A 24,773-nucleotide genomic window follows, 5' to 3' on the forward strand; every position below is an offset into this window, starting at 1 on the left:
TGATTAAGAAGTCAAGTTACAATGAGGTTTGAAAGAAAAATGAGCTCAAGTTTTGGGCAGACATTTTGAAGACTGATGCCACTTGGACCTTCATGTCAATTTAAGTCAACGTCAGAAATGATTTGAAAGCTTTTTTCTTTACAGGCACAAGTTGAAAACACATCAATCATGACATCTATGTCGTTAAACTATCTTTGTACTGTTCCTGCTATAGGTTAGGTACTGGCTGCCAAGGACAAATGATGAAAGAATGCCCCCTACCAATTGATATCAGTATTACAAGTAAAAGAGACTGGCCTCTACTTTTTCTTGCCAGTGTAATAAGTTCAGAGGTGTTTGGTATCTTAGTGTCAACATCACAAGTAAAAACAGAAATCCAGACCAGTTCAACTACTTCTGCGAAGCCGTGTTTATTGATCCATATGCTTACTCAACTAACTGCAGACTCTTTCTTTTCCAGTACAACCTCCCCCAGTAGTAACCACTTCAACCGTGAGGATCTGTCTCCCCAGCATCTGAGAGAGCCTCTATTTTCCCTTTCCACATCTGATTCTGAAGTTAGATTGTAAATGCAGATTCTTACTTTTCTCTTCCAGTACAACCTCCCCCAGTAGTAACCACTTCAACCGCGAGGAACTGACTCCCCAGCGTCCGGACCGGAACCTCTCCACCTCCACCACCACTACCTCATCACATGACTTCCGCACTCTAGAGGAGCGGGAAGATCGACCAATAGGAAGCCAGTATGGTATACCACGGATAGACCAGGACAGAGGTATGTTACTTCTGAAAATACACGTAGTTTCATCAGGTTGATAAGAGTATAGGATATAGGGGTTTTCTTTTACACAACCAAACTATTCCTACCTTGCTTACACCAAGCGAGGTAGGAATAGTTTGGTCATGTAAAAGAAAACCCCTATATCCTAGAGGTATGATATGTTTTGTCACTAATAGTTTAACATTATTTTAGGTTAACAATATTCAGTTAAACCATTCAAATTCTAGACAACCCACTGACTTCCTTTGTTCAAGCACAGATTCTGCGTCCACAGTTTTGATTTTTACCCTTAACAGATGAAATTGTTTTCCACTGAAGCAGGTATATAGCTTGTTTTCTTAGTCACTGACCTTGTCTTTCAAACCAGTGCACACCCCCTGGCTAGAATGGGAGTGTCCACACCTATGGAATGATAGATTACAGTACCCAGCTCCATACTATCTTACTTTCTGCAGTTAATGCACCAGGTAAGATCTCACAGGAGATAGAAGTATGGGAACTTGATTGTGATCTGAGAGGCCAAGCCCTCACCCTAGCAGCCAGTCCATTTGGAGGGAATTCCATTCTTGTCCATTAAACCTTTCCCTTGTCCCAGTTGTAGGATTAATGAGGACTGCAGTAAGCCAAGGTCTCCATCCCATATTGGGTACCAGGTATTTAATCTAGACTAGTGCTTCAGGCTAATTGAATTTGTGGGTCTCCATCCATCCAATGTTGGCAGTGTTCAACCTCCCAGCTTATTGTGTGGGGAATTGGAATTGAAGTTAACTGCTGTTACGTGTTACTACCAGGGATATATCATATACATGTATTGAGATATGGTGAAAATTATATTATGTGTGTTATCAGTAAGTGGAAAAAGGCTGCATAAGTTATGATTAGGTATGTGGCAGTTCATACACCGAGTCCCAAGTGCATGGCCCTATCAAACTATAGAGAGCTGTTTGTGCTATATCATACAAAATGTAAGAGAAGACCATGTTAACTGTAGTTTAATAACATTTCAACTTCTTTAATCTGTAGATAGTTTCCTTTTTTGAGGCTTTTGTAACGTGTGTATTCTTTCTTTGACTCCCCCCTCTTTTGAAATGGTCTGACCCATCCCTAATTTGGCATTTCTATTAGTGTGACAAGCGGCATTGGCCACAATTTGGTGGTAAATATTTAATACCTCTCTAATTACACAAACACAAAGAGTTGCTACAATACCAGAGTAACACTACCCACACGGCCTAAGACAACGGTTACTGCAGTTCCTACGGCCATGGCCTACGTCCTGTTAGTGCCTGGACGCAAAGAAGGCTTCTTATACAGGCAGTATGCAAGGACACCTGTATGTAAGACACGTAAGTACTCTATAGATTGGTGTACAAGCTTTTCTAGGAAAGGATGTGCCCTAACTCAGTGTTCGTTGTTGCTTCTGGGGAATTTTCACGGTTTGTTGAACTCGGGCGAGGTGTTTGGCCTTGCAGGCTAAGTGGTTGGCGCCTTCTTTAGTCAAATGGTATATATTTGTACTCCATACCTGACAAAACAAGGCTGTTTCTTACATTGTACATGTTAGAAGGGCCTGGAGAAAGAATTTTTTGCATGCCAGAAAGCATTACTAAAACTGCCTTATGTTATGAGAAAGTAGTTTTGTACACACAGGATGAGTCAGTGTACATGTTGTAAGCGTACATGTAAGGCTGTATGCTGGTATCATGTTTCAGGGAAGACTTTCTGTCGGTGAAAGTGCTAGGTAAGAACTGGTGGAAAACAAGGGTCCTGTTAGTGCCAGTTGTCAGTAGGGAAGACCCATTACATGCAGGATGAGTACATGTAGGTGTAAGAGTGTTATCATGGAAGACTTTCCTGGTGAGAGTACCAGGGAAAACATGGAATTAATTTGTCAAAAGGGGAAGCCCATTACATGGTCATTAGTGTTGATATAATCAGAGTTTAATATTTCATGAAGACTGCCAGCAGTGGTGTAAAGCAAGGCAGGAAAGATAGTTGCCATGAAGACAAAAACAGTGTTCCCTTGTGACAAGTATATCATGACTCATACACCATTCATATCATCTAGATCAGACTCAGGGCCGCCAATTAGAAAAGATACACATCATGATTTATTGATATTATTTGTCATGTACACATACTCTTGTTACTAAGTGCCTTTTGTAATTTTAGTGTTTGTCTTTTGTAATTTTATCATTTATCTTTAATAGCAAAACAGTGCTACTACAAGCATATGCGATTACTAGTAAGCCAACCCCTTGTACTTTATAAGTACAGTCTTTGCCATAGCATGAGATGCCTTACAAAGAGAGAGTGTCATGTACATCTAATATTGCTTGTTCCTAACAACATAAAAGCTTTATAATCCAATTACAACATCAGAATCAAATAGCGCATGAGATCATACTTCAGGCAATTCCTTTCCAGTGGGGGGATGGGACCCAAAGCCCAAACAGATTTTTGACAGAATTTTTGTGTAAAATGTTTGGGATAAGACTATCCAAACTATTGCTACTGGATAATTTGAGCCCTGCTCACTCAATCAGAACTTGAATAGTAGTTGCACACAGTCTAATCCACTTTCCCTGTCCAGTGGTTCTGTCAACACAAAAGACAAACACTGCCGCAGCACAGGCTGCCTCCATCTGTAGGTGTGGAACAAAAGGATTCAAACATGAGTCATGGCTGGATTACATGTTTCCTGATTGGGAGGGTGGGTGCAGCTAATGAGAGTCGTGCTGGCGCATATTGGAAGTGATTTTCAGCCGTCCTGGGAATATGTGTGGAAGTTTTGTAAAGTTTGTTGTGAAAAACTAAATATAGTCTTAAGCTTTCCTATGTGTTTTATCAAAACATTGAGTTGCTAAGTACTTTTAGAGTGTTTCTAACAAAGGGGCATTTATTAACACTAGAATGATCTCTCTAATCTACATGAAGTACAGAATTGTGTAAGTATACATGTACCAATTAGGCTTCAGAGATGAGTTGCAGCTATGCTGGTCCACACAGCTACTACCTAGCTATTAGCTCTTAGTATGAGTTGTCTCAAAACTGGTTTTCAGGGACTGAGTCCATGAAAATTTGCATCAGATGAAGTTGGTCCATTTCCCATTGAAGCCATTTGTCATTGTAATTCTGAGTCAGAGTTAGCACATAAGCAAAATGTGAAGGATCACTTAATAAAGGTGAAAAGGGAGTCATGAAAAGCATTTTGAAAATGACCCCATCATAAACACATCATATCAGGTTTATTTCATAAAAAAACACATAGTAGCCATGGGCTGAATTGATGTGTTTCTGTACACATTGTGATTTAAGTTGCTTAAAGTAGAGCTAGTGTTTTGACTTATCAGTTTTACTAAGTAACTTTAAAGAAAATATTGACCTCATTATAAATCAAGTGATACATGGTGCTGAAAATCTAGGTGTTATTGATGTAAAAGTTATTACATTTTTCAGAATAGGAACTGTGCTTAATTTTTGACATAGTCAAAATTTTAATTTTGACATAGTCAAAATTGTAATTCAATATAGAAATGTAAAAGATAGTGACAACAGAAAAGCTAATGTGTCAGAGTTATATGATTGAAGTTACTCCACTCCTTGTGTCAGTGAAACTATATCTAGAAATTATGCATCATCCGTAGATACACAGAATGTGATTTATAACGTTCATTAGATACCCCAGAAATTCCCCTGCTCATTGTGGGGTATATTAGCATGCCAGTTTTCCCTTATATTGCATGAGAGTGAGATATGTAACACATTAAGGTATATTAGAGCAAGACACAAATGCAAGTTTGGCCTCTTCTGCAGGAAACAGCTGCACCTTATCTACATTTTTATGAAGTAGAAGTTAAATGATTGTACCATGGCTGCCCTTCATGCCCAGAGTTATGTACAATGTATGAATGAAGATGTATTTGTTCTCAACATTGTCAATATCCGAGGTATTATAGCATTGACTTTTTCCTGTAGTCTAATTCGTTTCAACACTGTAGAGGACTACATCAATGTTCTGTGTCACCAGTTGAAACATGAAAAGCAAATCGTACAGTGGCAGTTCAAACATTTCTCACACAGAGGCACCATTAGCCTGTCCAGTGCCCCGTGGATGCTGTATTGAGCTGTTGTACTTGGAGTAAATGGAACGTATCCCACCAGCCCTTATTGACGGCTCAACTTGACCTGCAGGGCATTCAGGAAAGTAAGGACTGAGTTTTGAGGTTTTGCTGCAATTTCGTTTCAGATCCTGATCAGCTTCCGTTTCAGATAAGGCCTAGGAAAAAAAATGTGTTTCCTGAATTTAAAAGATGATGACAATGATGAAGCCATATATTCCCCCATCTAATATCTCCAACAAACCTAATAACTATGTCAATTCATGCTGGAATAGTCCACTATCCATAAAGGGAATTGGGATTGATATTAAACTTTAGAGAATAATAATATATTTGAAGCTTAATTTCTACCAAACCTGTTGAACCCAGAATGATATTACATGCCACTTCATTCCCTATACTAGTACTACGTCAATGTGAACCTCACAAATGGCAACCTCCTGAAAATCGATTTTCACTTTTTTGTTTTTGCTGCTGTTTAGTTGTGTTCCTTCCCATGACCTGTCAGGTCCAGTCCCAGCATAGTGGATTGATGTGTACCACCTGGCCTGCCCTGCCACGGGCAATATACATCCTCTCATTTACCCTCTACACTGTACACATTTGCATGGGCCATTTTACCGCATTGATTTCGCCCCCACTACATGGTGATGCACTCTGTTGTAGATTGGCAGCAACATGTTTTTGGCTATAGAACATTCCAGATGGGTCTTGTGTCTAGGTTTCTTGGTTTCAGACCAAATTTATACCTGCAGGGTCACCCCAATGTAGCAGTGGTTTTGCCAGGTCTCCTGTGTATCATATAATATAGAGTGTTGACAGTGACAGTGAATGGGGAGAAATGGAGGTTGTGAAATATTGGAGAATGGCGCATGAAGGAAATTGCTTGGTCTCTTATGAAGTATTGGAGAATGCCCTTACAGCATACGGGATCACATGCACTTGGGAACCTTATGGCCCCCCTGATGGTTTTTATGGTAAGATATCTTTCAACCCAATTTGCTCTGGTGATAACTAACGATATTTGTACATGTACAGACACCTTCCTGATATTATGCCTTGCTATTATTGGTTAGAATAATGAATTTTATATAGGGATTGAACAAGGATTATTATATACATGTATCACAATCATGAATATTCGTAAGTGTGGATCGTTCATCTACATGTAGAACATCACACATTTTTGTTACATGCACATGAAGTGATGTGTAGTAGTAGGGGTTGTTACACAGCACAAGGCAGAATGTACTGCACCTGCGCAAAAACCGTAATGTATTGTGCATAGCACTTCTGCAGAATGTCTCGTATAAAGTCAATCGTATTCGCGCATATAAAGTTAATCTGTAGTTTCCAAGTCTTAAGTCGGAAAAGATATCTTCTGCCACAGGGAGAATTCTGATGCAATGTTGACCAAAAATCCCACGAAAAACGTGTGACATTTGGGTTTTGCACAGGCGCAGTACATTCTGCCGACGTGCTCTTTTACACTATCAGCCCGTCCTTTGTTCTGTTGCATCCCTAACACTGCAAATGACAAGATTAGAGTCCATGAATATTTCAACAGACGCTCCCGGCACTGAAGCACGTCCAACATCAGACAGATAAGAGGAACTGTATCACGTGCTGAGGACATTACATTGATGCGCGTGCCGTTACGGGGCGTATTTTGTGATGATAATCTTTGGAGTCAATCCCATGAACGGCCATGCATGGATATCGAACAGTGTCCTTTGACACTGACCTTATCCCTTACCTAACATTACAGGGAAGCTGATGTGATGACTCATTCAGGACACTGATATACATGTACAATACGTGTACATGTAGCATTTATAAGTGTCCAAATTTTGAAGCTTTCTCAGTTCACTCTGAAAGTGATTTTGAATACAGTGGAACATTATATTTTTTTGCCTTCATGTTGTTGACAAACTGCCAGGATCCATTTCTGGGAATTGCTTCTCATCTATTATTTAACACAACAACACAGGCTAGGTGATTTCTGGTTCAGTAAGCACACTGATACTAGTAACTGTTTTGGGTGATGTACCTCTGGGCATGGATCCTGAAACAGGTAGATGTAAATATGATTTCAGGATCATTGAACCACGCAGAAAGGCTGTTCATAAATGTGTGTGACTCTGTAATGTATCATTAAGGTGAAGGGGTCAGTGTGTATGGATGTAATGTCTTCTATGCCCTGGAGCTATTGTCCTGTAAGGTTGCAATGATACATTTGTACATGTGAATATTACCGACCTGTTATCACTGGTGATCTGTTTAACTTATGCTGGAAGGTTCATCATTCTGCACACAGAGACACAGGGTATTTCAGACCATGTGATCTCTGTCTGAGAGCACATTTCTGTAACACACAAGGTTATTCTAGATCAGGGGATGATAGCACACATGTACAAAATTGTATGCTGATGTTTCCTTCAATTCGATTGTATATCTTTGAACATTAGACGAAGAATTGAGGCAAGTGGAAATGTCCACGATGGGACTTAGGAAACCAGGTACATTGTTAGCAACAGTGTATGTGTAAAGCATGTTCATGTAGATTCTTTTTTTTTAACCTTCCCACATGTTTACCTCCTAGCACTTAGAGCTGATGAGAAATCTAAGGATGGTGCAAAGTGGAACGCGTTCAAACCCACATGGGAGCGGAATGCAGGGATCCACAGCTCGTCCTACATCCTACGGGACACGGTTCCCGCACCGCACACTCAGGTAGGCCGCCCCGGCAGCCATCTTGCTTTACCGCCATGTTTGTATTTATCCAGTTCGGAGGGGTTTGTTGCGGTCGTCAGACCAGAGTTGTAACGCCGGGCACCTGAGGGAGTCCTGTGTCTCGAGAGAGTCACCCACTTTCAGCAATGCTTCGGTGAGAAACGCTGCACGTCGCTCTTTCATCAGCCTGCTTGTGTAGACAGCACAATCACTCCAGGGCACACTAATGTTTAATACACACTGTAGAGTGGTGAAGTCAATATGTACACTGAGCACATCTAAAAACGTGCACATCTACAAATGTGCATGTGTGTCAAGGAATAAACAGCATCGGTGTATAGGCAAAAATAGTGGTGTTCCCAGTAATTGAGTGGGATTTTGTATACATGGACATGGAGTCCACTGTTTGTGACACTGCTGGCTTTTTGCACATGATAGACTGACCGGGTGTTTCACATGCCTGCCTGGAAGTTAGCAGCATGATGTTAGCAGAATGATGCTGTAGTGCTATCCCTGCCTTCCTGGTAGTACTTTGACATTGGAAGGCTATATTTTTTACAGTCCCAACCATGGCCAAGAGGAAAGGAGTTTAAGGTACATGTATTTATGTTTGCATTTGATAATTATTTCTTTCAGAAAGCAGGAAGGTCGTTGACCTACACATAACCTCTCCTGTATGTCTTCCTCAGATCAACGGCATCTCCCTGTCCAGAAACAGTAACACAGGGATGGGGCTGGGGAGAGGGGACGAGCTTCCGCTGGCTCTAGGAGCCTTGTCACTGTCATCCCCTGTCAGGAGGAGAGAATCCAGTCCTAAAGCACCTCCCAAGTAAGTATAGAGTAGGGGAACTCACAGTAAAGGATCTGTATTCCAGCTGCAGGCCGCAAAAACATGCAGAAAGGAGATAAATGTAATCTCTTAGCAGATAATGGTCAGGGCTATTTTGTGGTGCACATTTTGTTCTCGTTTGCTGTCCGCTAGTGAAGCAGGAGAAAGTGTGGACCACAGAATAGCTCTGACCACTTTATCTCCATCTGGAGATTAAAGATGAATAAGTTGCTCGAATGTTATCTTAGGATATCTTTCCATTTATCACTGTTGTGTCTTTAAAAAAATGGTTGACCATTTGTTGGAATAGAACTGACTGAATGAATTTATTTTCTTCAGGTGGAAACTTGAAAGCAAGACTTCCTTATCAGCACCAGCCGGTCAGAGATGTAAGTACAATTCTGTTAGCCTCTATGATGCACCACAAATTTATTAATCTTTTCAACGATAATGAAGAAGTTTAAATTATAGTTGTGACCAAAATATAAGTCCTTGATCAAACCCTAGTAGACAAAATCCTTGAGCTGTTATATGGTAAGGCTGGATATTTTTCATAGAAGTTGTTGAGATTTGGTGGCATGTTTAACAGTCACTTTATGTAACATACTATAAGTTTATCAAATGTTGATCCGTTTTTATTGTTCCACTAGCTAAGTACCCTGACCCCGTGTCTGGAGCACCTACCAACTTCCAGCAGAGACTAGCAGAGCTTTCCGTCCTGGAGCAGGACACGATACGATATGAGCGGACTAAAAAGTCAAAACGGAAGGCCAAACAAGACAGAGACTCCTAGGAACATGTGTTTTGTCGTTTTTTGATGTTTCCCTGTGGTGTTTGCTTCCGAAACACTGTTCCGAGCTTTGTTACATTGTTACATAGATATATGTGTATATATGGGACCTACATAGGAATGCAACGAGAGAGAGGGAAAGAATGGCAGACATATTGCATCAAAGGTGCAGGATCAGCTGAACAAAAGACAGAATCTGCAAACATACCATACCTGGTCAAACCTGGAGGAACTGACGGTGCAGGACTGTGTTGTAGCAGCGCCACCTGTTGAGTTACATACAAATTGCAGAGGATTGAAGCTGCTGGAACTGCTTGGAGTACCATAATGTGCTGCGTGATGTACTAAGTGCAGCAACACCACCATACATCCGTTACACAAACTGCAGTCAACGCTGTACAGTGAACAACCTGTTACTGAGTGAAGTCTTGATGTAAACCAAATATTTGCTGGCAGGTTAAGATTGCTTGCATCTTGCATTGCTTGCAAAGGCAGTCATCGTGATGCCACTGAAACTACTCACCATGGAAAGTTGTAGCTACAAACTTGGAAGTGATTTAATACCGCTGTATCTACAAGTGTGATATGTTGTTCAAGGTCTGACCAAGTTACCATTGTCCCACATGGGCACAGCGTCATGGGGACATGCTGTGACTGCAGCGGCAGTTTTGCAATGTACATGTGTGAAAAACCAGTGCCAATCTTAATGTGCATTAATGCACACAACAGTGTAGATCCGAGGGGCATAGGAGCAAAACTTCTCAAGCAAAATGTCAGAAAGGAAAGGACCAACGATAGGCATAGTGTTTTGTTGAGGGTCACATTAGTACACTCCACTGTACAACTTTTCAACACTTCTGGTCGGTCAAATTTTTCAGTCTTCCTTTTGGAATAAGCATTACACAAGTTTATTTATTCTGAAAAAAAATGTAGGTCTTTGTTTTATAGGACTTTTCCACGCACAAGTTTGCCCCTTTGATGTACACTGCTGAGTGCGTTTCTAGCGTCTTGATGTCTGTTAAGTGACGTTGAGAGTCTATAGTGCCTACAAAGTTTGACTAGTGATGGTAGGTAGGTAAAGTGTGTACTTGTGCAGATGTCAGTATGTTGTGAGTAGATAACGTGTTAGCTGCTAGCATCAACCTTGTGTGTGTTGTCTAGATAGTCTGTTGTTAGTAACAATATCTAGTGCTGTAAACCACACATGACATGTCATATGGTACATATTGGAGCTGAATACTTTGTAGGCTTGTATTGTAAAGTGCAGCTCTAGGTTTGAAACGACTTGAAAGTTCTGTTCTTATGTACTGGTTTAGTTCACTTTAAACTCAAATGCTATAGTCTAACTACATGTAGGCTATCCTTATTAAAGAACTCTGCTCCAAAGTAAGTCTGGCACCTCTGCTGTTGTGATGTCTCACTGTGATGTCTCCACCATGAAAGGTACATTATTACAGTGTTAAATGTGTTGTAGCCATACTGTGCATGTTACAGACAAGCACTGAGGTATCATTCCAGTTTGACTTTCCTGCATGTCAACACAGATTTCAGTTCCATTTCTACTTCTACAGGTGTGTACGTAACTACTACTACATACTTCTGATTGAACACTCAACATTGGTGACATTGATGCAAAATTTGTTATCAGCTTCAAAAGACTAGGGTAGTGTCAGAGAAGATTCACTGCCAATGTTAATATTTCTGTCCTGTTTGCATTCAAAATCTTATTGTCTGGTACCTTTTATTTTCCACAACTTTGCCAGAAGAAATGCCAGGCAATGTAATAAGAGCAGGCATGAAATTAAGAATAAAATACCATGGATAACACACAGCATTGCTCGCCCATGTTCTTCACAGTTGAGGGGGCACACTCCAGTTTATTTTCGGTCTCAGACTCAATTCGATTCTGCACACCCTCAGGTCTAGCGACCATCTCTTTCAGGAAATAATTCTGAGGCAAAAATACTGACATTTTACCGTGCACTATATACCACGGACCCCTGTCGCGGAAGAATTGGTATATGCACAACAGCACAAGGCAACCTGCATGGCAGTGGTTGCTTTCTAATACCCCTCCATCTTCGAAGAAGGATAAAAGACCATAAGTTGATTTCCAGTCTGTCTGAACCCAAAGTGATATTTACTGCAGTCTGTAACTCCTTGCGGCCGGGTTGGGGCATCACAACAGTTTCTTGTGACCCAGTTCTCTGTTATGAGAAGTGCCCACCTGCGTACTCATGTCCGCACTGACATCTTTGTTCGCAAAAACCCATTAATGAGCTCATTCCTCAAGACAGTGAGTTGTTTCCGATCCAGCCGTTGCCAATGCAATGAGAGGAAGAGAGTCTTTTGTTTTCTTGTTTCTACTATCATCTCCGTTAAACCATTACGATTTCAAGTAGGCGTCGCCAGGGTGGAGAAAAAAAAGAGTTACGTTTCAATTTTCCAAACAACTAAATGACTGCAACGTCTGCCATCAGATGAGGTAGTGGCACATGTAGGTTGATTTAACTAAAAGAAAATTCACATGATACCTGGATTTCTCTCTTGGTGACTTCTGTATTGTATGCTAAGAGGTGACTTCAAGGACAGGTTGTGGCACGTCAAAAACCTTAGGTGGGCATGCCCGTAGCCAGGATTTTGAATGGGGGGGTTCTTCCCACTGCTGGAGGGGACCTCGAGCGCGAGATTCCTAGGGGGGTCCGGGGGCATGCTCCCCCGGAAAATTTTGAAAAATGAACCTTCTAAAATGGCATTTCGTGCGTTTTCAAGAGGATTTCCAAGAAAAAATCAGAGATAGATTTTTATTCAATGACAAAGGGAGCAGTTTTTCTACATAAAACGTGGACCAAAAAGTGGACCTTTACATAAAATGTGGACCAAAAAGTGGACCTTTACATAAAAAGTGGACCAAAAAGTGGACCTTTGAGCCTTGTGGGGGGGTTCTTCCGAACCCCCCCTGGCTACGGGCATGGTGGGTATAGCCCGGCAACATGTACATCAGGAAATACATGTACATTGTAATTTGGACACATTTACATTCTAGGCATATACTGCAAATGTCAGGTGAGAATTTACTGAAGAATATCTACGAACGACACAAGGAAATTCTGAAAAGTTTGATATAAGCGCACGTTATATATTAACTACTGGACGTTTGTCCCACGATCCTCATGTGATCCTAATTGTAGTATCGCATAATATTATTTATAATATAGTATAGTATAATGTATGACATATCGCCAATCGATTAGTCGACAAACATAAACTGGTAAAACGTCACTAGGGAACACAAAAATACTTTGCGTAGCTTTCCCTTCAAGTGTTGACTGTTGGCTCCGCACAAACGTACTCAAGTGACCATTTGGCTCTCCAGCGGAAAGGTGTTACGGTTGCTGCGAACAAGAACTGGCCGAAGGGCGAGACGAACGCATCTTAACTGTAAACCAAGAAGCCGTGAAACACTCAAGCCGCCAATTCGCAACAACTTGATTTTTCATTCAGCCGCGCCTTCAGTCACGTAGCGCAGGTGAAAGTGTGGCACAACAGGGAAGTGTTTGGAAGAGTCTGGCGGTTCACTCAGTATGGCTTCCTCTCTCCTCTTGAACAACTGTCTTCTCCTGCGGACAGCGTGCAGACCTGGCTGGTAAGCTGACCTTTTTCAGTTTAGAATCGGATAGAAATCACGAGCGCTTTAACAGAAGTCAAATCAACTACTGCTAACAATAGGAAGTTCGCAAACGACGAAAAATGGCTGCGTACGCAGTGGCAAGTGACCATAAAAGATTGATGGCGAAAACATGGACCTTGTCCAAAATAGACGAGGTGTTACGGATAAACATTTGACTGGTTTTAACAAATTCAAGCTTTTGTTCATATATCTAAATCACAAAAATATACGAGTTCAAAACGAAAACTTGTTTTTCTACACCAAACAGAACCATACCATTAGTGCGTTTCTTTTATACATTTAAGGTATCTCGACCCCCTACGCAATGTTATGGTAGCGTGGTGTACAGGCGCTACGTGCATCAGTCTCTGTTCAGTATAGGTAATGAAAAGGCTCGATTTCTTCAATGATGTCTTGGGATTAGAAAAATGTGAGATTGAAAGAGGACATGGGAATTTGTGCAAGAATGAATACGCATTCTCAATACTCAGTGTGGCCTGATTCAGAACGATCCAGAAAGGACGTTCCGCAGAAAAGTTCTTGAAGTACCAGTCTGTAAAAACATCCCACAGTTGAACAACAAATGTAATAAAAACAAACCTGGTAACCTATGGAAACCAGGTAAATGTGGGCCTCTGTTTTCGGGTGGATACAAAAACCTACACGTACGTAGACGCTTGTTCAGAGAACGTGTTGGGTTTGGAGGTGCTGAGCTGATTTTGGTCAGGTAAGACTGCTAATCGTCGGACTAACCTTTCGTTTAAATCTTCTTAACAAGAAGACTTGAAATGGTTTCCTCACCAGAAATCTTCGTAATACATGACATTGAGTAGTTATCCCAAAGACGCCCACTGTGGACGAAAAGGGAAGAATGCAAGCGAATACACGCACACTGACAATCACAAAAATACAACAAACATTCTATGATTACATGTTACGCATTCATCAGTCAGTAACGAGTTTTTTCTCTTCATTTGCAGAACTTGTAGACGAGACAAAAACGGACCAGCCTGCCAACTTTGTCGCCAGTTTGAGGTGCAAACGTGTTCAAACGAGATGCGCCCGAGGCCGTGGATTTCCTGACTATACACATATCATTTCGAACTTACAAATACTAGCAAGCTCCGACGTGTCCAGTTAATTGATCTAGATCTGTAGCTGAAGACTTTGAGGAATTTTCTCACGTCTAGTGACGTGGGACAGTGACAAGTTACGTCTGTTTCGGATACAGCAAGTCTTCTGTGGCCAGTAAAACCAGAGACGAAACTATGACTTTTCCGTTCAAAGTTCTGTGGTTTTTGGCCGCGGCACACCTGTTGCTGGGCCTCCTAGCGGTGTCGCTTGGAGTCGCAGACATCGTGACTCACGTGCAGGCAAACCCGGGCGGGGGGTTTGAAGTCAGCTTACTCGCAGCGCCCATCTGGTGTGGGATTTCCGTGAGTACTTCTGATTTAGGTTTTAATCCACCAATTCACTTTTCCAATGCTCAATGGCATCTGTTTGAAAAGCATAACCCGAGTTTGATAAAGATGCTACTAACTAACAGCAACAAAAGGTCAATAGCTATTTCTTTTATCGCCTGTTGATCGTGTTGATAATATGTTTGTAGTTTTGTTAATCATCGTCAGAATCATGTAAACGTACGTCTTCAACAAGCCGATTTTGCAACTACAAATGTACAGTGGGCAGCGCAGGTAGTTTTCTTCAACGCAGTAGGCAGTGCTGCAAAGTTAACTTGAAGCAGCATCTTTAATAGTATGGTGGAGATCTCGGGGAAGGTAGTTGCTGCTACCCTTTTCTGTACCGTTCCAAGCTAGGGCACAGGAAGTATAGTTGTTTTAACTTTTTTAATATATATGTATTTGTTCCTGTGTAGTTCATGGTTGCAGGAGTACTGGGCCTACTGGTGTCGCCCTATAAGCCAGATGTCCAGGAACAGGTAAGATGTCATGTTTTCTCAAGATTTCAGGCTTCACACAGAACATTATGAAAATAATGTGTCTGCTACTGTTGAGTCCACTGTCCATGAACTATCTGGTTCCACCAACTGTGTTGTCTTTCCAGACCCGAAAGCAGTGGATCAACTGCCTCATCAACAGCATCCTGTTTGGGCCTGTCATGTTCATCATCGCCATGGTGGATCTCTTCCTGGTAAGTCCGTCTTTCCTCTTTACTTGGGAGACCAAATATGTGCCAAAGATGGAACGTTACGTCTTAGTTCCCAATACGTAGGTTTAGCCATCGACGTATTTTGCTAAAATACGACGTAGATTAGACAACGACATATTTTGTGAGTTCCTGAAATACATGTACTGCTGAAATGCAATGTAGTTAGAACGCATATACGTTGCTGAACGTGAAAAGCTAATAGGTCACCGACCCACGGTTTGTTCGTCGGTCGAAAAATGCTAGCATTTGGGCCGTAAAGTACAGTTTAGCCATACCTCAGGCAGATACTCAGACCATACGGTAAAGTAAGGGGCAGGTTTTGATGCTGACTTCTCCCCCTATAGGAGGTGCGGTCAACCTCCATACTTGACCGTAACATTTCGTTTGAGATCGGGTTCATTATCATCTCCGTGGTGGAGATATGGTGTGCCCTGGGCTCAGTCGCCCTCTACCGGATGTACAAGGCACCGAGGCAGGTCAAGGAGGTGAGTGTACAGTGGACTTTAGTTGTGTTTCTTATAGAAGGGAATGTATAGAAGGGAATGAAACATATGTCACTGGTCATCGTCCTTTTGTCAATGCCCCTTTCCACGTACTGATATGTAGTACACAGTGTATTGATCAATAGCAACTTTTTGAAAAAAGTTACAGTTTCTATAAGCAATGCTACCATTTTGCTACAAGTTGAAACCTGTCTTTTTTTCTTCACTGACAGCCTAAGGAAGGTGAGTTGAGGCTGTCCCCACTGTCACTGGTGGCCCGTCACTGTACCTGCTGCCATGCCTGCCTGAACAGGAGGAGGCATCCTAAAAACAGCTGGGTCACAGGTGGGTTCTTAACCAAAACGCTATTATAATATTAGTGCATGCAAAACCTTTGAAACGTTAATGATTTCAAGATAATGTATATCATATCCAGGGAATTTGAGGTACCCTGTATGATAATGAGAGTCAAACCAAGCACACAAAAATCTGTGTATAATACACTTTTTGAGGGACGTTTATAGGACTTGATGCTTTTGCGCAAATGACGCCACTACAGCCTGGTGGTACCTACACATAACTTCCTGTCCAACAGGTGATGATGACACAGAGGTGGTCATCACTTCCTCAGGTGCCGGTCACTATGAGAACGAGTCGGGTGTCCAGCCGCTCCCCGAAGACGCCTCTCCCGAGGAGAAGGAGCTGTTCCTGGTGGCAAGACGTCTGGAGGAGGAGAACAGCCGCATGCAGAAGCAGCTGAAGGTCAGAACACTGCAGGCCAAGGTCAAGAAGCTACAGGTGTGTACAGGGCTTGCTCGTGAGTTACATATACATGTACCGGTATGTGGGGTTGTGTGGCGTAAGGGCAGATCATTCTGATTAGAACCAAGAGGTCCCGGGTTTGAATCCTGCCACGTCACCAACCTTGTGCCCTTAGGAAAGGCACTTTACATGACTTGCTTCACTTTGCTCAGGTGAACGTTAATGAGTATGCCAGAATGATCATTATCATGATCATGGGCATTAAAAGAAAAACCAAAACATGTACCCCACAAGGGGGATTGAAAAGGGGCTTTTTGGCACTTCTATCCTAAAGTTTACAAAATCTCTAATAGTAATCATTAGTTTGTGACTTTGTGTGAAAACTCTTTTGTTTTACAGCAAAACAATCGGGTCCTGTCACAACAGCTCAACAAGGTGCATGATGGCGATGCTGATGCAATACTCATCAAAGGTGGGATGTCATTTACCATCATTCTGTGCATGTTCGTTTGAAGGGTTTGAAGCAACATATCTAATTGAAAATATTTTAAAGAAATACCTACAATGTATATGATGGTATCCTATCCTAGATGTTTTAGAAGTACTTAGTTTTGCCACATGGCTGCTTCGGCACATTATAAAGTGTGGGCATGAAAACAGATAAGAAAGTGTGTGGGCATAAAAACAGATTATATAGAAAGTAGGAGTAGGTTCCGTTGGTAAAATCTGTTACACAAGACTACCTATATGCTGCCTTTCCCTGAAGATGTAGCACCCTCCAGCACACAAGTGCACCATGGGAAGGAAAGGCAGCAACAGGCAGCCCTGTCTGACAAGAGCCAACATAAGCAGGCGGGAACGAGAGACAAGAACAGGGCAACATCTGCCGTCAAAAATGGGCACCAAAGGGGAAACTTGAAGGCAGAGGGTGCAGGAAAAGCCGATAAACTTGAGACAATTGATGAGACTCAGAGTAACAGTGATAAGAAATCTGAGATAAACTGTGAAGAGTGTGGGGAGCCAGCTGAGAAACACAAACAAAAGACTGACAAGGAGAAGTCTGAAGAGCCTCGGAGTAGCAGTGAGGACAAAGCTGAGACAAGTAGTGAGACTGAGGAGCCAGCCGCAGAAGAGGTCACACCACAGGAAGATACACCCGAGAAGCAAACCATTACAGCTGATGTACATGTAGAGGACACAGTAGAGGAGACACAAGACCTGTCACCTGAACGTGGTGGGGTTTTATGTAATGATGTCTGTCTGCATGCTGATTTCTTCTACGTCAATTGTGTTTCTTCTACGTCAATGTGTTTCTTCTACGTCAATACGAAATAAACTTCAAACTTCAAACGTCAATGTGTTTCTTCTACGTCAATGTGTTTCTTCTAGGTCAATGTGTCCTTGCATGTGGCTGTGCTTGTGGTGTCTATTGTCCACTGTCTAATGCATGGATTCTGTTTCACACCTTCTTCACTGGGGAAAGACTGACTATAACTTCATGTCTGTTGCAGCTTTTAAAAGACATGTCTATCAGGCTACTACAGATGCTCATAGTGTGATTTTCAGGATTTAAAGTAGACCAAACTTCTATGTTACTGATATGTCTTCCTAATTTTATTAAATAGAGGAGGAAATCCGCATGAAGCTTAAGGAGGCTCAGACATCCAAAGATGCCAATGAGATCCGGAAAGCCATCAAAGAGTTCCTAGATGCTAAGTTGGAGGACTTCTCTGGAGATCTGCCAGCAGCACACAAACAGCTGCAGGTGCTTGAGCTGAAGGCAGGTGAGTACCCTGCAGTTTTGGTACATTTGTAAGTAGATTCATATTTGTCAGTTTATCATGGTTGGGGCGGGATCGTCTATTGTTGTGGGGCTAATCAGCTCTTGGCGTGCAAAACTCCTTCAGGCGTACTCCTACTGGGTGGTCTGTTGAGCTGGATGGGGGAAATCTATTAGAGCCCCAACCACAATAGACTGGATACCAGGCTACAGATTTAGAGGTAGAGACTTATAACTTAGATGTCATGCTGCATCTCCAGACTTCTTTGTATCATCGTTGCCTTTTCTGCAGCATTGGACAAGGCTATATCTAGCAGGCAGCTGTCGAAAATTGGGACTGTTGTGGGAGAGATCAAGAAGAAAGGGCTGCAGGATGTCATGTCTAACGACATCGCACGAGCCAACAAGATGGTCATCCTCATCAAGCAGATGGACAAACTCAGGCAGGAGGTAGGGGGCCTTGCCTAGGGCATGGTGTCAGAGCAAATGGAATTTTAAGATGCAGAGAAAAGTGTTTGTCTCTACATAATGTACACACAGTTGTTGAACATCAAGCTGATTTGCTCATTTTTTGTATCAGCACACCATAACAACTACATGTACTGTAGGATGGTTAGAGAAATGTTTGATATACAAAGCATGGACAATTTGGCACAGTCTAATGATTTCAGTTACAGCAGCTTTTCACTGAGGGTTTGTTGATTGAACAGGTCCTGAACATCAAACAGTCGACCATTGCTGAAATCCGGTCCTACAAGAATGCCTCTGAGCCCGTCCACAAAGTCATGACTGCGACCTTCCTGCTACTGGGGGAGAACGAGAAAGATATCAAGGTGGGTGTAGCACTGCCTAGCAACCAGCAGGGGTGGACTGTTGGTCACATTTGTCTGTAGATTCATATGATCCCTGCTTGAGAGCGGAATACTCTATAGCTATGGTGAGCATCTCTTTTCCTTGTGTTATCCAGGACTGGTCCACCTTGAAGACACTGGTGGGTAAGACAGGCAAGGACGCCCTGAAGCAGAGAGTGGAGCATTGCGACGTTACCAAGGTGCCAGTTGCCATGGCAACCAAAGTGCAGGAGATGCTGGTGCCGTTCCGCCTGGAGGAGGTGCGGGACCACAGCGCCGGGGCGGCGACATTCTTCCTCTGGGTGAGAACCAGTTATTCACAAATGGGACTTTATACATGTACATACATACATTTAGATAATTATGCAGTGCATGTATCATAATGTAAAGGGGGTTGTAAAGAGCTTGTAAAGAAATGTTATGTCAGAAAAAACACTGCAACTGGCAAACTTCTGATGCAATGTTGACCAAAGATCCCTATGAAAACTGTAAAAAATGGGGGTTTTGCGCAGGCGCAGTACGTTCTGCCAACGTGCTGTTGTAAGACAGTTGATCTGTGATGAGGAGGACACCCTTGGCAGTTAACATCTGTCCCTTCTGTTATCATTAAGGAAAGTATTTTTTTCCATTGATGCATTAATGCTGTGGATTAGTTTTGTACCACAGAGGCATGAATCGTTTGATTTCCTGTTTGTTTCCCCAGGCTAACGGGATGGCAGATGAAGTGCTGGCAGGAGCAGCAGCCTGATGATGGTGTACACACAGATGTCGATGTGAGAACTGGGAATACACATTTCTGTAGACTGTCCAAGGCTCCATCACTCTTAAAGCTGGACACGACCAGGAACAGAATGCCAGCAAACAACATCCAATGACAAAGTTTGTCAATGAATTTTTGTAGGAAGCATGCCCTATTGAGAATACATCCTACATGTACACTGCCTGTTGTTACCCACAAGCACATCTGAATTGGTGTGAAGCTGTTTTATAAGTTCACAGGGATATTTAGATGGCTTCAAACATTTTGTAAAAATTGACGTGTGAGTTATCTACCTCAACATCTCTACATGTAGAACTCTTAAAAGTAAATTGTCTTCCTATCTGGTAGATTTATGCTGAGATAAAAGTACTTGGTAAAAATGAGTATCTGTGAGACTATTGCCCATTTGGGTTTGTTTGCCAACTCTTTATTAGACTTTTGACTATCAAGCCTTAAAGTTGAAGCTAGGTATGTTTCCAAGAAATATGTACTGTTGCCAAATGGTTTAACACCATAACAATGTAAATATATCGTCCTGGTCATGATCAACAAATCTCAGACCAACAGGCTAATGCACCTGACAGGTTCTGGCTGTAATAGCTATGATACAGTATGTATATAGGGTGAATCATTGCACATCTATTTGAATATTTATCTTAGCACTAAGTAGCATTTGTTTCCAACACAGGACATATTTTGTTCTTTAACTTAATATATTACAAATAGGCTTTCTTTGCTAAGTAAAAGGAAGAAAGGTATTAAACCTTTAATATGTATATAGTTTTGTAAACATCATGATAGAGAAACATTTTAATAGGATATTGTTTTGGTCAACACAAGAGTTTGTTCTGTCACTAAGCATAACCAGAGAGTGCTTGGTAACTGGAGTATATTGACATGTTCTTGTGTATTAAGAGAAGGGGTTTTGGGTTTCAGGTCATTTTGCATATAGCTGAGTGATAATAATGACACGGGTAAACTTACAGCAAGTACTTGTTTCCATATATTGTTCTCTAAAGATGCCAACATCTTTGGAATGGAGGATTGCACAATATTGGTTAATTTCAAGACTCTTTTTGAGGTTGGTGTCCTTGAAATACAAGTTTCACAGGCTAGATATTGTGTTCTACCATACTCAAGGAGAGTGTGAAATACAGATTTTAAACAAATTACTATCTGTACAATAAGTTGATAAACAGAATTCATATGACTACCGTGGTCATGAAAGTGACAAATTGTGTGAAGGTTATTTAGAAGGGTATCTTTAGAAGAGTTAAGATTTCTTATCTACCGGTAATGCCATTTTCTGTATCACTGATAGTTTCATTATATTTTTTTGTATCCTTTGAATAAAATTTGTTTCACACAATTTTTCCAGTTTGTACTCCTTAAAGGCTGTACTGGGCTGTTGACTAAATAAATTTTGTATGTTTTCAAATACAACATTTCTCTAATGTTGGTAAATATATATTTTCTGGAATGGCAACAAATACAACACTGTCATAATCATATTTCAACCTCCGACACAGTAGAAGCTAAAAGATCATTTGGACCTTCACATCTTCTCAGAGAAAAGTCTGCATGCCAAGGGATCCTACACACACACACATACATGTAGATGCCCAGTTCTGTTGGACAATCCAAAAAAGCAATGACAGGAGATGATACAATAAAATAGAAGAGATGAGCATGAAAGCAGCAGTGCTGGCCTCCCAGTCCTACTTGCCGTCCCACATTGTTAGTTTCCCCTCATGGAAGAGTAGATTTCTGGTGGGGAGGGGCACACCATGGTCCTGGCTCGTGGTCCCTCCAACAGGGGCGGGGCCTTCTCCCCCCTGCTCTGGTACAATGGGCAGATCCTGATGGAACAGTATTTATGTTGTTAAGTACAAATGTATATCACTAATGACTTCATTTTCTTAACTAATATGGATCAAAGAAACAATTCTTCAACTGAGGCTACATCAATACAGTTGGATTAATTTATATTCAGCACATATGAAAAGTACTATTGTAGATATAGCAAATGTAGACAAATCCCTACTGCAACAGGATAAATGCAAACATCATAATAAATTGAGGAGAAATTTTTTCCTGAAATTCCTATAGCCTTTAGACATATTTACACCTCCAAATGCCCCAATTAATATTAAGATAAAGGCAAGTTATGATGCAGACCTGGTTTTCTGATATGAAGTCCAGCAGCTGCAGTACCAGTTTTCGACTGGAGTGGAGCAGCTCCCCAAGGCTGCAGAGGGAGTTGAAATGAAGATTCAGAAACAGTAAGATACCTTTAAGATCTCATGTAATGTTCTACTAGTTCAATCTATACCAAACAAAAGGTATATGACTGCAGTATTCAGATCTGCAATGTGCATTGTAAACAATAAATGTTGTATAACAAGATCAGTATTACTACTTAGTTAGCATTACGATGTTTGGAAGATCATCATGTAAAATGCTATGATGTAGTTCTATAATAAACATACTATGTAGACAGCTTTTTTCGAGTACTCACCTCTCCAGCCTACACAGCCCCTGAGCAGCCATCCTCTCACACACCCGCGTGTTCAGTTCCCCGTTAAACAGTGGGATCCCATAGAACATGTCCAGCATCACCCACTCAGCCTCTGTCTCCTCCACCTGCCCTTCTTTTCTTCCATTGTTCCTCAGTGGTGAGGAGACGTCGAGCGAGAGTGTGTCCCGATTCACCATCACAAACGAGTCTCCACTGTTCTCTCCGTTCGAGGATCCCTCCTTCTGTCCGTCCGTGCCGTTCTGCCCTTGTTGTGTTGGCATGGTGATGACCTGGGAGGAGGGTCGATGAGTCTTGCCAGTCTTCAGCATGGTGACATAACCACAGGTGTGGCTGAGGTCCAGCTGGGAGGCCAGCTTCTGCACAGCATAGTGAGCCTGCATCATGTTCCTGGAGAATAACACTGAAAAAACACACGGTAAGGCATTTTTGCACTTAATATGGTGTCCATAAATGACAATGCCATAAGCTTATAGAAAAAGCATGATATCATGATTCACCTCTGAAGATGATGACTAACAACAACAACAACAACAACAACAACAAATGACCATGAAGTACAGAAGCTAATTAACAGATTTCAGCTAGATCGGTGGTCCATCCCTACCTTTGTCATCTGTGTCCTCCAGAGGGAAGGGAACATACTCTGTCTCACCATCTGTGTACAGTCCATGGGCCTGGGACAACAGGCAAGAGCAGATATTACTGGTGCGGTCAACAGAGATAGCTTTCCTCACTTTACTCAGGTGAAAATGAGTACCTAGCTTTGGTTCGGGACGTCCCTCGGATAGGACTTTAAATGGAGGTCCCATGTTTGGGGTAAGCCACACCCCACACATGTTAAAGAACCCACCACACTTTTCAAAAAAGAGTAGGGGCATGCCCCAGTGTGCCATGGTCCTAATACTACTATCTAACTAGAAAGGCCAATATTTGCTTTGGAGCAAATACAGCGATGGGTTCACCACATTTTACGACATGGCAGGGAAAGAATGAGAAACACAAGGGAAAACAATGATTTACATTGATATAACTATAATATGAAGTAACATACAACTAAAACAACAGTTGGATAGCTATTCCCTACTTTATTGGTTAGGATTTTTAATACACAGTAATACATTTGCTATAACACAGCCAAAAAACTCAAATAAAACCATTCTAAAAGCCTGTATCACAAAAATTTAAAAAACGCCTAGGGGTATTTGCCCACTGTACCTCCATACCAAATTTCAGGACCTTAGGCCCTAAAATGAAGAAGCTGAATCCATTTAAAAAATGGCAGGAGAAGGAGAAGGAGAAGGAGAAGAAGAAACATCAGAAAAAGCAATATGGGTTCACCACCATGGTGAACCCATAATGATTCACTACTTCAGGAAGAGTAGTGTGAAATTCACACTAACGGAGACCCTAAACAAACATTCAAATAAGCAAACAATCTGTACCTGTATGAGCACAGCGGAGTGTGTGAGCGCATCGTTCAGTGTCAGGAGGACGTTGGACGTGGCCACCACACCCGGGTCGTGACCCCAGGTGGTGATGAGGAGCCGGTCGTACTCCTGGAACACGGAGGGCAGCCGGCGTAACCGCGTACCTCGCACCTGTGATCACAGGACACACCAAAACTCATGCATGAGCAATATTCAATGTCCAGGACTTACATCGGTGAAGGTTACATTTTGTAGACATCCAGGTAATAAAATATGCCAAAAAACAGTTACTCAAGCAACTAGATATTATTTTGGAAATGGTCAGACATTTCAGGTAGCATCCACTATCACTCAGTGTCACTGATAAAAGGAAGGTAGTGGATGCTACCTGAAATGTCTGACCATTTCCAAAATCATATTCAGTTGCTCAAGTAACTGCTTTTTGGCGTATCTTATTACCTGGATGTCTAACCTTCACTGATGTATCCAAGACTTAGTGTGTTCGTTATCATTAAATATCTACCATATTAAGTTCAATTTTACAGTTATTCCACAGGAGGATAACAAAATTTTATGCTTTGTAAGATATAAAAGTTAAGACCTCACCAGAAGCAGTGTTGGGGGTCCACATCCAGTCACATGGTACAGGAACAACTTAAACCAGATGGAGTTCACCTGGATTGTGGTAAAACATTACAGAAAAATTATACATTGTACATGTACATTTCATATCGCTACAAAGCATTATGTACACATTGACCTAGATAAACAGATACAGAAGCATGTCAATTGCAAGTAGACTGTAAATTTTCGTTGATAAAGCATCAGACAAAGTGGTGTGGTGGACTGCAGTTTGGGCCTACCTCAGGAATGGCAGGGCCGATGTGCTGTGGGGTGCAACTGCTGACGGGCCGGATCTCGTTGCTCAGTGGTGCCATGGAGATCAGCAACCTACACAAATGGAAGTGCAGCCAGATGAACATTTCAAAATCATTGACTAGCCTTCATGACTAGTTTTAAAACTAGTAAAGGTTTCATTAATGGTAAGACTAGCAGCTCGTAGATGTGACATACATGTA

General features: G+C 41.7%; 3 protein-coding genes across 7 annotated transcripts in view; 2 read left to right on the forward strand and 1 right to left on the reverse strand.

Moving 5' to 3' along the window:
* The window catches only part of LOC109480907, a 31,666-nt gene extending 21,939 nt beyond the window's left edge, over positions 1 to 9,727 (forward strand). For 4 of the 5 annotated variants that reach the window (XM_019783272.1, XM_019783270.1, XM_019783273.1 and 1 more), the window contains 5 exons: positions 597 to 775; positions 7,505 to 7,635; positions 8,325 to 8,464; positions 8,804 to 8,853; positions 9,115 to 9,727. In XM_019783272.1, coding sequence (XP_019638831.1) covers positions 597 to 775; positions 7,505 to 7,635; positions 8,325 to 8,464; positions 8,804 to 8,853; positions 9,115 to 9,257 — 643 coding nt within the window. In that variant the 3' untranslated portion in view covers positions 9,258 to 9,727. Of the gene's footprint in view, positions 1 to 596; positions 776 to 7,504; positions 7,636 to 7,688; positions 7,790 to 8,324; positions 8,465 to 8,803; positions 8,854 to 9,114 lie in introns of all 5 variants that reach the window. The other variant, XM_019783271.1, reaches the window with a different exon arrangement.
* Positions 9,728 to 14,112: 4,385 nt separating this feature from the next.
* Positions 14,113 to 20,108, forward strand: LOC109481015. Its single transcript, XM_019783494.1, has 13 exons — positions 14,113 to 14,360; positions 14,801 to 14,863; positions 14,989 to 15,075; positions 15,438 to 15,578; positions 15,809 to 15,920; positions 16,171 to 16,373; positions 16,737 to 16,809; positions 17,104 to 17,571; positions 17,963 to 18,121; positions 18,410 to 18,567; positions 18,828 to 18,950; positions 19,085 to 19,270; positions 19,672 to 20,108. The coding sequence occupies exons 1-13, from the start codon at positions 14,193 to 14,195 to the stop codon at positions 19,714 to 19,716; spliced, it is 1,986 nt and encodes a 661-aa protein (XP_019639053.1). The 5' UTR covers positions 14,113 to 14,192; the 3' UTR covers positions 19,717 to 20,108.
* Positions 20,109 to 20,133: 25 nt separating this feature from the next.
* LOC109480943 (protein FAM91A1-like) overlaps positions 20,134 to 24,773 on the reverse strand; it is a 38,054-nt gene continuing 33,414 nt past the window's right edge. Inside the window, exons 14-20 of the mRNA XM_019783371.1 lie at positions 24,558 to 24,645; positions 24,301 to 24,369; positions 23,710 to 23,865; positions 22,872 to 22,941; positions 22,247 to 22,667; positions 21,907 to 21,976; positions 20,134 to 21,587 (exon numbers count right to left, since the gene is read on the reverse strand). Coding sequence (XP_019638930.1) covers positions 21,447 to 21,587; positions 21,907 to 21,976; positions 22,247 to 22,667; positions 22,872 to 22,941; positions 23,710 to 23,865; positions 24,301 to 24,369; positions 24,558 to 24,645 — 1,015 coding nt within the window. The 3' untranslated portion in view covers positions 20,134 to 21,446. The remainder of the gene's footprint in view (positions 21,588 to 21,906; positions 21,977 to 22,246; positions 22,668 to 22,871; positions 22,942 to 23,709; positions 23,866 to 24,300; positions 24,370 to 24,557; positions 24,646 to 24,773) is intronic.

The sequence above is a fragment of the Branchiostoma belcheri genome, unplaced genomic scaffold, assembly GCF_001625305.1.
Source record: "Branchiostoma belcheri isolate BF01 breed outbred unplaced genomic scaffold, Haploidv18h27 scaffold53, whole genome shotgun sequence".
Classification (NCBI taxonomy): domain Eukaryota; kingdom Metazoa; phylum Chordata; class Leptocardii; order Amphioxiformes; family Branchiostomatidae; genus Branchiostoma; species Branchiostoma belcheri.